The sequence below is a fragment of the Gymnogyps californianus genome, chromosome 8 (assembly GCF_018139145.2).
Source record: "Gymnogyps californianus isolate 813 chromosome 8, ASM1813914v2, whole genome shotgun sequence".
NCBI lineage: Eukaryota > Metazoa > Chordata > Aves > Accipitriformes > Cathartidae > Gymnogyps > Gymnogyps californianus.
The window spans coordinates 6,646,318-6,662,214 of NC_059478.1; the positions used below are offsets into that span (position 1 = coordinate 6,646,318).

General features: G+C 53.3%; 1 protein-coding gene across 1 annotated transcript; it reads right to left on the bottom strand.

Annotated features, from left to right (window-relative positions):
- Window positions 1–1,427: 1,427 nt before the first annotated feature.
- On the bottom strand, window positions 1,428–7,648 carry RGS16 (regulator of G protein signaling 16). Its single transcript, XM_050900885.1, has 5 exons — window positions 7,569–7,648; window positions 6,148–6,249; window positions 5,394–5,455; window positions 3,884–4,050; window positions 1,428–3,603 (listed from the first exon to the last, which is right to left on the bottom strand). The coding sequence occupies exons 1-5, from the start codon at window positions 7,646–7,648 to the stop codon at window positions 3,403–3,405; spliced, it is 612 nt and encodes a 203-aa protein (XP_050756842.1). The 3' UTR covers window positions 1,428–3,402.
- Window positions 7,649–15,897: the final 8,249 nt, after the last annotated feature.

Genomic DNA, 15,897 nt, shown 5'->3' on the forward strand with positions numbered 1-15,897 from the left:
CTAAATTTTTCTTACTTTTTTTGTTGGCCGATTTAAATATTTTTTTAGTGGAGAATCAGTTTTAAGTTAACTTCAAGGTGTGCAAGACAAAATATTCTTTTTTTTCAGTTAGAAACTGCGGTTAAAAAAAATTAATCATGATTTTGTTTCTATCTGCTTCTAGAGTGTTTTGCTGCTCTCACTGAGTCTTTCATGCCAGATAATTCAAATACTTCCTGGACACTCTTCAGCTCACTTCTTCCCTCTGACATGCACTAAGATCAGGTATACATGCAGACTGCTGCGATTCCAAACCACCTGTCTCGTAAGACAAGGCTACGCTTAATGAAACAGTGAATAAAAGATAAAGGGAAGTTTAAACTACCTTCCTCCAGTTAGGTGGATGACAACTGTAGGGAATAGGGACGGAGAAGAGTCGATGTATTTTACAATGAACGATGATCCTTGGACTCTGCATGGCTGGATTAGAAGAGACAGAAGGCTGTGTTATAGACACAGTTGCTTGTAAAAGGCTTTCTAATGGCAGAGGCTGGCTTGTGCTAATAGTAATACTTTGGGACCTAAGCGCTCCTGAGTTAGTCACCTGTGATGCTAACTTCTCCTTGGCAGTCCGCTCACACTCTCCTCTGCTGACGCAGGCCAGTTAATTTTGGCTTCCAAAACACGCAATAAATAGAAAGAAGACAACCTAAAAATGTATTTTGTTTGGGTTTTATTCAGAGCATTAGCATCTCTGAGCTACACTTGGATGCTCCCCTCCCCTCCATCGCTCGTGCAGCAGGCAGCCCTCCAGTGCTCCCGCGGTCCCTGGAGGTGTACACACCACGCACCCCTCCTCTGCCCTCCCAGAGCATCCCGTACGGACACAGGGGACTGCTCAGACCTCAGAGACAGCCCATGCTGCAACAGAGGTAGGGTGTTTCCTAATAACCCCTTTAATACCAGATACTTTCCCCCTTGCAAATGAATTCAATCATCAGCTGAGTTATTGATAAAAATCAAATATTATTTATGACAGCGACCCAAAAGCAGTTTTTGCAAACAGCAGCCCTCACTTGAATCCTCCTGTGCTTTTAAGACAATGGCGTCTTACTGATACTAAATAGGTATTGGGAACTGCAGTCCTGTAAAGTGCTCAGAAAATGGTGAGCAATACAAACAATACCAAACAGCCTGGCAATTAATACATTCAAAAGCTAACTTCTGCTTTCATTCTTGCTGTAACTGTTCAGTTCTCTTCAATAAGCCAAATACCATGAAGAAGCTTTACTCTTCACAAGTCTTCCCCTTCCTTTCCTGTTCCTGACATTGCAACTTTTAAAGCAACTGTAAATGCCCCTCGAGCCATCCAACAGAAGCAGCTTTCTTTAGTATGCTTTGCAAGTCATCCAAAATTAGAATGTAAAAATTAATTGCAAGCCCACAACCAAAAAAACCCATGTTGTCACAGTATTTTCCTCTTTACATTTTATTTTATAATGATAATATTACGTTAGCAATGAAAAAGGAACATTGTGCGTCATTCACTTCAGTAACACAACGAAGGTGGTTCCAGTTGTAAAAATAAATAATAAATAAGAAAGCAGCTAAAATCTCCCTGTAAACGCAGCCAGGACCCACCGATGCTCAGAGGTAGAACCGGGATGGGGAAGGTGGAAGAGAACTCAGAATAACATCCCCAAACTGGTCCTCGGTCCCTTGCTCTGCTCAAACAGCCACGAAAAGCCTGAGCGATCCTGTGCTCCAGCTAACGCTCGGGAGGGCAAAAGATGGTTCCCTTGGCAAGGAGTGAGTACCAGCGGGATAAGGACCTCAAGGACTGGTCTTCAGGGATAAACGGAGGCACATGTGGCAGCCCCAGGCTGTCTCAGTAGGAAACGATGCTGGTGGCACGTTCCCCATGACCCAGCACAGGACACCCGTGGGCTCCCCATCACCCACCCACGCGGCTGCTGGCACCGTTGCTGCCAAACGGGATCCATAGCTTTCTGGGGTGGCTGTGGGACCCAGAAATCCCTGCTCAGAGGGGCTTTCTGAAGAGCTCACCCCACAGATCTGAGCTGATGAAATGTCCTGCCGCCCCCCAAGATGCTGAATTCACGGCACACATCGCTGTTTTGCTCGGCTCCCCGGGTTTCTGGTAAAGTGCTGTGGCTGCAGACTGGTTTCACCGGCCAAGGGAACACCAAGCCCAATTTTAAGCCAGGGGAAAGCCCCAGGTTTTCTCTCCCATGTGTAAAATATAAGTTTTCAATAGGATCACTCACCAAAGAGCCTGTTTTACATCGCTATTGTCTGTCTAGGACAAGCTGCTACTCTACATGCCGAGACGCTGTCCACATCTTTAAGGGGAGAAAAGAAACAGCACGGACTGCAAAGCATCCTTTTACTGCCATCAACGGTCCTCCGAGCTCACGGGAAACCTGCCGCCTTAGACCCCTCTAGCAGCCCTGCCGGACTGCAGCTCTCACTGCTGCTATTCACCTACCTTGCTCCATGGTCATGTTACAGATCTGTCTGGTCATCTCTCTCAAGTTATTATACAGAAAAGGTGGGAGGCATGCTAAGTGCTACAATATCTAAAATAATTTAATTTACAAGCTCCTCGGAGCAAGGGACGTGTGTACGCTTTCAGCAGTGCTCTTCTAATAAATATATATATTATAATAATGATAAAATAAATAACAATAACAGTAATAAAACATTACGCATGTGACCTACGATTATGTGCAATCTAAAGGTCACGTAGCTTAAGCGAGGGATAAAAACGTCACTGCTAGGGATACGCTGTACTGGAAGAAGGTGTAAAGCTTTGATGCAGAGCATGCGTAGGAAACGGCAGAAGAAGGATCTCAGGATGAGGAGAAGGCAGGCGCAGGGTCCCTCCAGCTGAAAGTGCCACGTAGTCTTCAGACTTTTATTCTGGCCCTTCCCTCATAGGAAGAGCCCTGCGGGCAGGTCTGGGGCGGTTGCCCCGGGCACTGCGGGAATTGCAGGCTCCTGTGCTGGCTCTGCAGCCGGCGGCTGATGCTGCAGGTCAGAGGCAGGGTCCTGAGAGCAGGTGGGAGCTCTCCGGTTACGGATGCTCAGGGGAATCCGGTCTCTTTTTCCTGGGCTTGCAACTCAAATCTGATTTCTTTCTGTCCCTGTGGTGGTGCAGGTCTCCGGCCGTGCTGCAAGGGGAGGCATCCGGTTCCCACCCGCTCCGCTCCTCCAGGGAGGGAGGACCTCTCTTCCCAGCAGCTCGGTGGGAAGCGGGAAGCGCTTGAGGTCCTGGGGATCCTGCTAAAATGCCAGGACTTCAGCCGAAACCCCACTGTGCGGACCTCAGCCCTCGCAAACCGTCCCTCAACTTCTGCCTGATCCCCTGGCTTGTCCTCCCGTGGTGAATTCGGGCTTGGGTCAGGTATGCGACCGCTTGCTGATGCCACGGCTGGTGGCCTGTTTGGTCATGTCCTGGTAGGAGGCGGACTTCAGGAACCGGGGGTAGGAGTCCTTCTCCATCAAAGTGCGGGTCTTGGCCTGGGCTTCGTTGAAGCAAGCGGAGGTGGCACCCGAGAGGTTCTTGCGGGTGATCTCCCTGGTTTCGTGGTCGATATTCACCTGCAAGGAAGCAGCGTCCACAAACATTAACTCGGCGTTAGCTCCCCTCCCATGGAGGGACAAAAACTGTTTTCTCCATTGTCAGATGAGGGTGAAGATGCTCTCAAGCCTTTATATCCCTTCATGCTGGTAGATCACACGTTGTTAGAAATGAAAGCTCTCATGAACAAGAGCATATCTTCCCACTGAGCTGAGAGCACTTTAATAAAACCCACCAGGATATTTTATTCCTTTCCCACCCTATCTGATGCCACAGGACAGAGGCAGAAAATGCTCTCACCTCCCTGGGTGCCTCAGTTTGGACAAACTCCTCGAAGATCCTGTTGGCCTTGGAGGCCAGCTTGGTTTTCGACCGGGTCTTTTTGAAGTCCTCGCACGCCAGCCAGAAGTCGAGGTTCTCCTCACTGAACTCTGTCTTCAGAAAGGTGTGGAAGGCCGTCACCCCGCCTGGGGAGAGGAGAGAAGAGCAATTAATGGGGCAGGAGGGGGGAGAGGAAGAGGAGGACCACTGCCAGACGTGGCGCTGCCTGGCGAGCATCGCCCTGGGAGCTCAGACCATGACATCTGCAGATTTCCTTTCCCTCCGGGCAAATTCCACCCTCTGAGACACTGCTAATTGGCCTCTAGACTCCAACAAAATCCTTTCCCACAGACAAGTAATTCTCTGGTTTTATTTATCTGACCTTTCTGTAATGAGGCTTCAGAGTATTTTCTTTAGAGCCTCGGAAAAGAGCTAATTCTACCTAAGGAGAAATCCACTGACGTATCAGTACGCCTGCAGGAACTGAGCTGTGATGGCTTTATTTTTATTTCTCAGCTGAGTTCTAGGGGGAATGAGATGCTGAGGAGTATGGGAGAGTAACTGCAGCAAGGATTTCAGAGCCAGGCTGGGAGGATGTATTAAGTTACGAAGCCAGAGATGCTTGTTAGCCATCACAGCACGTGAGGAAGGCTGGAAAAAAAATTACGCCTCGCCCCAAACTAGCACTATGGAAGGACTTTCTCTTGCTGTGGAATAGCTTTTAAGGTAGACAACTACTTTTGTATTAAAATTTGGCACTTCTACCATTGTGTACCTGCTGTAAAGCCCAGTGTAAGGAAGGGATTACGTGTGGGACTCAAAAAGAGGCCCCCTCTCTGGGTCTGGAGGTACTGTCTGCATGGGGGAGAGGGAGACAGCACCTTATGGGAACCCTGTGCATCACCATACGTATAGCAAATATTGGAGGGGAAAATGGCTACGCATAACTCAGTAAATCAGCTGAACTCCTTCTCGCTGTGGAAGAGCCATCCCTGGAGGCACAGGACAGACAGACAGAGGGCAGCAATGCAGTTTTCTGAGCAACAAAAGCCTGCGGGGAGGTGGCTGCATTGCTGTGCAAAGGAGGACACCAAGAGCAGACACGCTGCCTTCTCCTGAGTGCGGAGAAAGTGACGGTCAGGGCATGGCGTGACATTCCCCTTGACGGACTGCTGCACATGGGATGCCCGCGACGATGCTCCTGTCCCGAGGCAGCAGCGAGGCATTGCGAGACAGTGCTTGTCCCCCCCCCAGAAAGCACCCAGCCAGAAGAAAAGGGTACGGCTTCGCAAGCCAGGCAATGAGCCCCACGCATCGGCTCTGGCAGGGCAGGAAAGGGGCCTCTTTCTAAATCCTAAACCATCTCATTTGAAGAAGAGACAAGATTTCCTTGTACACTGGCTGCAGACATACAGTCACCCCCTTGCTCACTGGAAGTGTGCTTGTCCTACGCGCTCTCACCAAGAGAAGAAAACAAGATCCTACTCACTTTTACTCTTCAGGAGCTGGTCGAAGGATTCCCTCCATTCGAGTACCTCTTGTGAGGAGTCTCTGGAAAAGACAAAAGGATGTAAGGCTTGCTGTCCAGCCGACAACACTTCTGCCCTGCGGCGAAGGATGGGAGCACTTCAGTCAAGCGGCCCCGTTAACGGGAGACAGTGCAAGAATGGAGACAGCGGCACTCGGTAGGAAACCAAAGCGAGACCCCAGTATCCATTACCTGTGGGCTCTCTTTCCTTTCTCCCTTTCTTTTACCTTCCCCGACGGCTCACCAGACCTCAGCTCCATAGTGCAGCTTTGGCCAGATAGCTTCTCTAGCAGAGATATTCAGAAGAGCCCTTTTCTGCTGGTACAAGCCTAGCAGAGCCTCCTCTGCAAGAAGACACCCTGTCTTCAGCGGCAGTATTTAGTATTTTGTTTTCAATGCTGCCTGCATTCCCCAGGGATCCCAGGCACTGGTCTGAGACACCGGGAACTGCGGGAGCCCTCTGGGTTTCTTGCCTATTGCTAAGGCCCTGCTCTCTTGTGCCCAATGCCAGAGCATCAGTGCCCCCGTCTGATTTTATAACTGGTGGAGCTGGGAAGTGATCCGCCTTCCCAGCCTGCCGGGGTGGGACCACGGGGAGGGCGAGCTGCGCTCTGTCCTCTCTGCTGCGCAGATGGGCAGGAGCATCCCCCAGGATAGCCTGGTCCGCGGAGACCTGTCCCGGGCTGAACCTGGGTCACGGCACTGCTTGGCTTACCTCCGCCTGGAGCCCAGCTGCAGCTTGCTGGAGGTCCCGATCCTGTGTCCCAGCTCTGGTTTATGAAGCAGGATCCCTAAACGCGTCTTCAGGTCCTTGGCTCTGGAAGGGAGGAAGGGGAGAGGTGGGATTGCTGGACCACCGGACTGCTGCCGCCGCCACCCCCCTGCCTCTCAGGGGCTGCACCCCACGGACCCGACACAGCTCGGAGGGGCAGCCCTTGCTCCTCAGCTTCAGCTGCTTCTTTGCCTTCTGATGTACAAAATAAATGCTCCCCCAATTGCTTTTTCTGCTCCCTAGCAACCACGCTTAGCAATGCATTAAGCCCAGGGGACTGTTTCCTCCTGCTTGCTTCCCAGGTAGCGCCGCACGCATTTATAAAGCACGGCGAGCTTTTTCCTCTGGGGCAGGTAGCAGAGCAGCTGCTGAGTGCCCAGCTGGAGCCCCCACAGCCCCCACAGCTCCCTGGAGCTAACCTGGCTCCTTTTCCCATCCCCCTCTCCCGGCAGTGCTACGATGCTCTCAAAGCACTGGAAAAACACAGCGATTGCTTTCTGCTCAGCAGAGCGGGAGCATCTCCCTGCTGCAAGGCTGCTGCAGCAGGGCTGATGCTCCCCTGCTTTTTTTTGGGGTGCCCCTGAGTCACCAGGAGCCTGCCACCACGCCATGGAGATGGCTGCGCTCCCCGGTGGCACCATCCACCTACCCCATGCCTTTGAGACCCAGCGAGCCCGGTGGCAGCACGATGCTCCTTGTGCCAGAGCCCCTCTGCAAGAGCCTGGGATGCTACTGCCTGTCACCGCGGCTCTGCGGCGGCGGCACGGAGGCACCTCCCTGCCGGGAGGTCTCTGCGGCAATACGGCAAGAGCTGCTGCTAAATCGGCTCCTCTCCCCGGGGTCCCCCCGAGGCAGCGCGTGGCCCCACTGCTATTTGTGTGCTGCAGCTCATTCAGGCATCCCAAGGAGCTCATACAAAAATAAGTGGTTAAATGTCAAGCCGGCAGCGTGGGGCTTTGTAGCCGTGTTTGGCAGGAGGAGCAACATGTCACTTAACGTTTCAACCGTGTTGACAAAAATAGTCCTGTTGCTGTCAACTTGAAGCAAGTTCTGCAGAGACGGAGCCAGAGAAACAAGCCTCGTATGTTTGTACGCCCGGACACACGCATGGCAGCCCTATCCAGCCTCCTCTCCCTCTGCGTGTTTTACCTCTGTGTTCCCCTCCTGGGGAGCAGAATGGATGCAGCCAAAACAAATCACTTGGGCTATCCTTCACTGTGTGTTTCCTTGCAGTCTGCACCCCAATTTCTACCAAAACATCACAGCCGCAGCAGCAGAGGCTGGCCCGGCCGCTCCAAAGTTAGGTGCGTCTTTTCCAGCTAACCCTCTGCGTCCCAGAACTGTGCTGTGGCGAAGCCCCTTACCTTTCCAGGCAAGTGATGGGGAGCGCGGCTAAGCCCCGGCACATGCTGAGAGCTGGGCACCCAGGCATCCAGCAACTCATCGGGTCCTTACGGTGGCAGCAGGGGCGTGCAACAGGCAGCTGCGGCACCACCTGCACCCACAGTCGCGTGTTGTCGGCTGGAAAAGCGGCAAGGAGCTGTGCTTTATATCGGGTGGGAGGCGGGAGAGCTGGGAGGGGGACCCAGCATCGCTCCAGCCTCCAGCCAACCAAAAGCTGCTCTGGCAGCACCCAGCGAAGATAACAGCTTAGGTAGGTTTCTTTTGTGCTGTTAAGGGAGGGGGGGGAGTGAGAGGCCCAGGCTTGTCCTTGAGCATCACAGTCATAACTGCTTCCTCGATAACAGGAAAAAACAGGCTCGCTTCCACCGACGTGCGGAGCCTGCTGAGTAAGTGCCAGCGGGTGGGTACGCAGATGGGGAGAGTGAGAGGGACAGGACAGACGCCGTAACGCACGGCAAATTCGTCAGCTCTGTCCTGCTGCCCGAGGACTTCCAATCCTCCCGGCGCTGCAAGAGCTGGTGTGGCGGCATCGCAGCAGCACGCTTTTCCCTGGGTGGTTTAGGTAGAGGATGCCAGTCCCCAGCAGAGTCAGGCTGTTTTGCAGCATCCCAGGGGCAGATGCAAAGCCTGAGGGAAGGGTTTGTGCTCCCCAGGGCAATGCAATACACCCCCCTTGCAATTCAGATAGAGTAAAAGGGTGTAATGTTTCCACATCCCCCCAAATTACACTGCCAGTCCACAGCTAGAATAAATAAGGACCGGTGTCTGACCCCACGTGCTGGCAGAAGTTGCACTTCATCACAAATTCTCCGCTGGGTCTATGGTAGGAGAAGAGAAGGGAAGGGGATACCATCAAAGAAAGTCCAAGCAAAGTGTGGGAAAGCATCTGATAAAGGTGGATCCTAATGAGAACTGGAGATGGAAAGGAGAGACTAAAAGCAGGGGAGACGTTGGAAACTGGAGGGGAAGGACTGAACCAGCAAAACAGAAGGATGAAGAGAAAGAGTTAAACCAGTGTCAGACACTGCGCACCAGCGAACCCCAGGGTCTGGTGCAACAAGCAGAGAGGTCCATGACAGCCAACAGGTCCCCTGTGCCAAGGTCGGGCTCATGCAGGGTCCCGGAGAGCTGCCCTCCCTGCAATTCCCCAGTCGGTGGCTCTGGGAGGGAGGTCACCACGGGGAGGGGAGCGCCCCTAACCCCCCCCTGCCCACAGCCGTCGCAGGGCAAAGGCAAGAGCTGCCATCTCCACTCCTTATCCTCTTCCTTCCTCCCCACTTCGTCCCTGCTATTACCAACTCCGCAGCCAGCACAGACATTTTTCCAGAGCTCAGGTCATCTCCTAACCTTGCTGCCTGCATTAATCACGCACAGGACATTGCCAGAGCATCTTGCCTGGGCGAGATGAGCCGTGCCACGGGAGGTGGCAGCACGCAGCCATCTCGGCTCCAGGTAGGGGAGAAAGGCTTCTCTCGAGCTGCCTTTGGGGAGCAGAAGCACAAGGATATCAGGACGGGAGACTTTCAGAGGAGCACTAGGCACCTCAGCTCCCTTGAACTGTAATGGGGAGTCCTGTCTTTCTGCCACCACTTAGAAAAAGCCACTGAATTGTCTTGCCCACGGCTAGCCAGAAAAGATGCATCAGGACTAATGACCGAACACACATTTTTAGCTCCTGTCTCGGCTTTAATGCCAAGAGCAGCCTCTTTCCCGACAGCTCTGGTTTTTTTCACTTGAATAAATAAGTTTAAGGCTTCTTGGTTAGCAGATATTCAGCTACAGATAAATGTTTGGAGCTACAGAAAACCACGTGCCTTAAAACCATGATTAGAGCTGTGATCCTTGCTGTGGATTTAAGGAAAGAAGGGGAAGAGTAAGGGTGAGAGGGCTGTAAGATTGCCTTTGCCTGTACAGATACTAAGAAGGTCTGTGCATGCCCACAGCATAGACATCTTGATCTAACAGAGGTTTTAGAAGTGCTTGGCCGCATCAGCCTGGTGCTCCACCCCAGTTCACTGCCATGCTGGGAGCACTGGTATCGCAGTGGCAGTGCCGTGTTGACGTGGGTATGGGCTCCTGGTACCCACAGGAGAGGGCACACCCAGGTATTTCGGCACTGACCACACACACCCCCCCTTTGCACTCACCTCCCAGCTATAGTGGTTGGCCAACAACAGCAGCCACGGGCCTGGGGCGGTAATAGCCCTTCTCCATTACCTGCATCTCCCTCTCTATCTCCTTCCCCAGCACAGATGCAGTGCTCAGTGATGCCCTGGTGTTGTTTTGTCTCATCATTTTCGGGCATGCCTCATGTTAAGCAGGACTTCATCTGTGTCCTTTTTCCCTTTAAAACTGTGCTTACGCATAGCAGCCCATTCTCCCACCTACAGATTTGCAAAGTCATAGGATGCTCTGGTGACTCTCCCCAGTATCTGAGGCATCCCCCGAGCAGGTTATGCCGAGAGGAAAACCTCCAGGAGGCTGGGCACATGTTACAGACACACAGGACAGATGACTTCTGGCAGCAAGTCCGTGGTCCCCGAGACAGCCACTGTGCTGGGAGCCACGTGCTGCCTGAAGCAGCTGGGGAAATGTAACTGTATGGCAAAAACACAGCCGGGATGGCAGCAACAGCCATGGCCCATGGAAGAGGAGCACGGGTGATGCGAGCCAGAGCGGAGAAACTCTGCACATCTCTGCCTTGGTATTACAGCCTGCTGAAACCTCCGCTATGCTTCAGCCCCTGTCTCCCCACTGCTTTTTCCCCATAGAAATAAAGCGTGTTGGGCAAGCGCGTGTGTGGTTTTACCTTGTCCCCTCTGTAGCAGCTTTTGAAGCACTTGGCTCAGGTGAGGCAAAGCTGACGGCAAAGCAGAAGTGAGGAAACGCCTGCGGTGGGAGCTTGGTCCCTGCAAGCCCCCATGGGAGGGAGAGATCCCTATAAAACCTCAGTGGGAAGGAAAGAGTCAGTCAAAGGCTGTATCTTTTCGGGCACCACAGTTGCTCAGCCAGAAGGTGCACAAAGCCGTAGGAAATGCCACGCTCACAATGGAGTCCCACGCTTGGGTGTTTGAACTGGTGCATGGCTCTGGGACACGGTGCAGTGCCAGTACCACACCTGCAGGTCTGAGCCCAGGTACAGGAATGGGATCGGGCTGTTCCGGCAATGTCCTTCCCGCCAAGGCCGGGACGGACCCTCCACCCGCTCTGCCGTGGGCACCGGCACCCTGCACAAACCACGGGCTGGCAGCTCTGCTCCTTTGGGGCAGCTTTTTTAACTCTCCCCTTCGATGGGGTGGGAGATGCTGTTCAAGGATAGGCAGCTCGCCAGCGTGGGATGCAGTAGGTGCAATATTTTATAATGCAGAACTCTTCGGTATGGTTATGCAATAGCCTCCGAGCCCAACGACGTATGTGTACTCAGATGTCTTTATGCCGCTCTATATCTAATTTAATTACGTGCTTCCTGTCTCATTTAGCTTAGCAGCCTCCCGCGGCTCCAGCTCGGTTGCCTGTATTATCAGTCCTTGTTTTGGAACACAAAAAAACTCATCTGTGTCGCAACGCCTGGGGCAGGGCTCCCTTCCCGTAACCGTGCTGCAGCCTTGCGGGCATGAAGCCCACCTCCCATCCATGGGGACCAGCCCTCTCAGGGTCTCATTTCCACCAGGGAGGTCCTGGCAACCCAGGCAGGGTACACTGGGGGGGACCCTGCATGCTTGGGCTGGGAGATGGCTGGACCGTGGAGGCATCTGCGGTGGGAGAGCTGCATCCGCAGCCGCCCTTTGCCAGGGCGGCACCAGCGTTTGCAAGGGTACAGCGACCGGCTTCCCCATTAGAAGCAAAACACAAAACCTCTCAGCCCCAGGTATTGCTGCTGTTGTTTCTGGGTTAGTATTTGTGAAGTGCCAGCAACCTTGAAAAATGGGAAAATACAGTTTTCAGCCCCCAAACTACACAAATGAGGCAGGTAACAGGGAAACAAGGAGGGACTGGTGACAGGGTGCAAAGCGCCCTTGCACGTATGCCTCAAAGCACAGCCAAGCTCTGAGGAGAGTTTCTGGTACCAGGTATTTTTCTATTTTTATATGGTTTGAGTGGACTAAGAAGGGGAGGGTACAGAAATGGATGGGAAGGGGAGGCAGGGAGGAGGAGAGGAAGAGCCAGGGCAAGCCACGCTGCTGGGGTCTCACTGTATCGCAGAAGACATGGACCAGGCAGGCTCACTGAGGAGCCTGACAGCTGATTTCTCCTAAACCGATGGGGAACCGCAGAGGTGGCGATCAGGAGCGATAAAACCTGAAGACAGCACCGCACGCTCCCTGCGTTGCTTCAGCAGAGACTGCCAGAAGCCCAGCGAGTCCCCTGGAGCTCTCTGCATGAAATCAAGGAGATGCTGAATGCAAAGGAGTAGAAGGGAGACTTAAAGGCACTACTTGTGTTGCACAGCCCCTTCCTCCACCAGCAAGCTGTTGTTAAGCTCTGGTTCTGTTTAAGGAGAGATGTAGGCAAAGATGATGGGGAAAGGGATGCTGGCAGGGGATCACCTGTGACGGGAGGTTGCTGCTGTGCAGGCAGGAGCACAGCATCGCTCAGAAGCTGGTGACGGTGCCTGGGAGGTGCGGGGAAGCCGCCGAGGCTGCGACAGCAGCGGGGCGTTTGCGAGGGGTCCCCAAGGAGCCACATCGCAGCTGGGTCTTGGCCATGGGTACAGCTTATGAGACAGGGGCGGTCAGGGACTGCTGCGGGATGCTATGTCCATGTGGTTGCAGGTGAGCCTTGCTCCATCCGTGCCTCCCCGCCCAGGGTAACCCCCACCCCGTTGCAGGACGGGCAGCTGCCTGCGCAGGCAGCGGCGCTTGTCCCTCAGCAGCTCCTGTGTGACGACAGGCCCTCACCCTAAGCCACAGGGCGTTTAATTGACTCCCAGCAAAAGCGCACTCTGCGTTCACATGTAGCACGAGAGGAAATAGCTGCTCTGGAAATTTGTAGCAGTGCGGAAAGAGATTATTGAAATAAAAAGATTAGAATTACAAATGAGCTTTTCAAGGGGCAGCTATTATCCACTCTGCTCACATGCTTGCTTTGCACAGCGCCGGAGCACATCTGCGTAGGGAGAGGTATCTGACAGCAGGTATTTTTAATCTTCTCTTTCTGTTCCTGGCACCTGCTCTTTAAACCACTGAACAGCAAAAAAAAAAAAAACCAACAAAAAAAACAACAAAGACGATGGCTAAATATATCCTAACTAAGAGGAGAGCCAGAGCAGCACTAATGGCAGATTCTTCCTTGGGTGCATGCAAATTGTTTTGGCTCAGAGACAGGCTTAGAAGGAAGAAGCAGCAGATGAAAAGGAAAAACAATAAAAGAAGGGAAGGGAATTAGGGCAAAGAAAGGGGGATAGAAAGAAGACAGAGGGACTGATAAATTCCACTGCACCAGTTTCCAGAGAAAAACAAGCTCATTTAATTTTTGTTTTTAAATGCAATCCTGTGCAGACCGTGTAGCAAACACTCACCTTTTGGCAGGGAGGGTGGGCTGTGCACCAGGCGAGGAGTTCCCTCAGTGTGCCCAGGGCCAGGCAGGATCCAGGTCACTGCTCTCTCTCGCTTACCAGTCCTGCTCAGGAGATGCTCTGCTTGGCCTCAGCCCTTCCCCACTGAAGACCTTTCTCCAGGTGGGCAACAGCCCCCATGGGGTTGCTGCAGCCCCACTCTGCAGCAGATCTCCCACCATGCAATTTTCTAACACCCAAACAACCTCCCCAACTGCCTTCACTCTGATCTCTGCCCCTGCTAACATCTCCCCTTCCCCCTTTAGTACCCGGGATTGCCCTCAGCTGCTGCCTGACCCTTCCCCAGCAAGCCCAGGCTCCTCCAGACTCCCTAAACTGACCCTTGGGACTCGCCGAGTCACTCTGACTTCTCCAGCTCTCGCTGCCCATCTCTAGCTCACGCATGCCCTGGTCCCCAGATGTGCTTTCCCTGCCTGCTGAGCCGGCCCTTGCCTTTCCCGTTCCTTACTTGTTCGCCCCCATCCCCACTGCCAGCCCTCGCCCTGGGCTTTTCCAGTGACTTACCAACCTATTCCTGCTCATCTCTCCCCAGTTTATCCCCCAAGGATAGATCAAGCCGAGACTTTGATGCAAGCTGCCTGCTGGAGCCCAGGGCTGCTTTTCATAGACTGGAGAAAGCATTTGTTTGCTCTTCATGGCCTGATCATGCTTCACCCATCCACACTGCTCCCTTTGCTGGGAGACCTCGCCTGTGCATCCCTCACTGCTGGTCCTGGTACGGGGAGCAGACTTGGAACTTGTTTTCACACTTGGCAATAAGGCAGCGTGACCGAAACACTGCCAGAGGGGCAGGTGGGAGCCGTGCCACCCACAGCACTGGGTCCACGGGAAAGGCTGATGCCCCAGCTGTGCCACCTTCGCCACGGCCATTTCTGGCTGCATGTCAGTAGGTTTAATGGGGTGATAAAGAGCGTTTGCTCCCCAGCCGTCGCTGCTTCTCCCCACAGGATGGCAGGATGCCTAAGGAGGCAGTCGGGCTGGAGAGAGCCGACCGGCTGCCTCAGCGGCCCGGTGTCCCCCTGCCATGCTCCTGGCAGGGAAAGTGCTTGGTTTTCCATTTTCCCAAACAAGCAGTTATCTGGTGCTGCTGCCCTGGCTGCAGCGTGGCGAGCCCATCCCTTCCAGGAAGGTCCTACAGATTTATGTGTGTTTACGCGAGGTACCCGGTTCAGGGGAGCGGGTAACTTGTCTGCGATGAAGGGCTGCTCATGCCACCCATCTGCACTGGCCATCACCGCTCTCCATGCTGCCTTCCTCCCTGGGCTGAAGCCAGTGCTCCCGCTCAGCTCCAACCACAGCTACTCCCCGGGCAGATGCCAGCAGCCCCTCACTGCGAGGAAGCTTTCCTGCAGCCTTCTCCAAGCACGGCTGCTCCTGACGCTGCTTGTGCTCAGGTCCTTGGTTTTGGGGTTTGGGGTGGGCAATCCATCACAGGCAGCAGTGGGGGGTACCCAGAAAAGGACAGCAATGCACTGGTGGAAGACTCTTCAGATTTACCTTCCTTGTAGTCTCCTAGATCCTACTGACAATATTTCTGACTCACCTCCCCAAACTGTACCTCTAGGGAGACTGGTTCTAAATTGCTTCAACAGAGGAGACTGACTGCTTAGAGTTAACACATCCCTTCTTCGCTGCCCCATCCAGCATGCCTGCACCAGTGAAACCAGCACACAGAAGGATGAGGGCAGGGTCTGAGAAGGCACAAGATTCTCCCATCCTTCTCCTCCTCAGCAATTCTGCTAGGAGACACCCCTCCATCCCCGGGCTCGCAGTTCACACTTTCCTCTCCACGCAGGAAAATGTGCTCGACTCGCACCTTTTCAGACACTCAGGCAGAGAGCAAGTAGTCTCAGGCTGTTTATTACGTCCTCACGGTCTCTATACAGTACAGGTGAGTAACACTTTACAATGTGGTGACATGACTCAGTGGGGATATCATTGCTGGTCGGACATCTGGTGTGGCTGAGGAGCTTCTCCAGCCTCATAGGGGAAGGTGAGCCTAGCAAACGAGCAGCTAATGCAGAGGGAAGGTCAAACCGAACCCGAGCCCATGCCTTCCCCTGAATGGGAAGAAATCAGACTGAACAGCCCACGTGTCCTGCCCAAACAGCTCCTGCTGTTATCTAGCAACACCAGCAGCACCCAGATGCTGCGGAGACAGTTACAGCATCAGGACCTAATTAAAATAAAAACGTGGCATAGGGAAGGTCTTAAAAGAGCTGGTCTTTCTACCCAGGTACCTGGTGGCTCACTTCTGAGTTCACTCCGTACAGTAATGCCCTCCTAAATCTCTCGTGAGCCACCCGCAAGCATGTTTCCCAAGGAACAAGACATCTTTATTATTTAAGACAGCCTTATTTGGTGCTTGCGTTTGGAGTTCGGTCCTCAAGGCCCCTTCCTGCCGGTGGGACGCTGCCACCCCGCCAAAGATGGAGGTGCCAGAGAGCTTAAAGAAAAATCTGAACTCTGCATGTCTGATTTGGGTTGCTTGTAGAGGAGTAGGGAGAGAGGATATAGGAGGATGAGATACTTCAATCGTGGTTTTTAAGGAAAGGGGATCTACCCCAGGGTTTACTTGTACCCTGCTCTCTTCAAGACCAGTAATCCTGCAGAGGACTGCATAAGTATACACAACACAAGATGCCTTCTTCCCCTCATTGCTTTTTAGCTGGTGACTGCAGGCACTGATAGAGCAACATGAAGACATTTCGTTT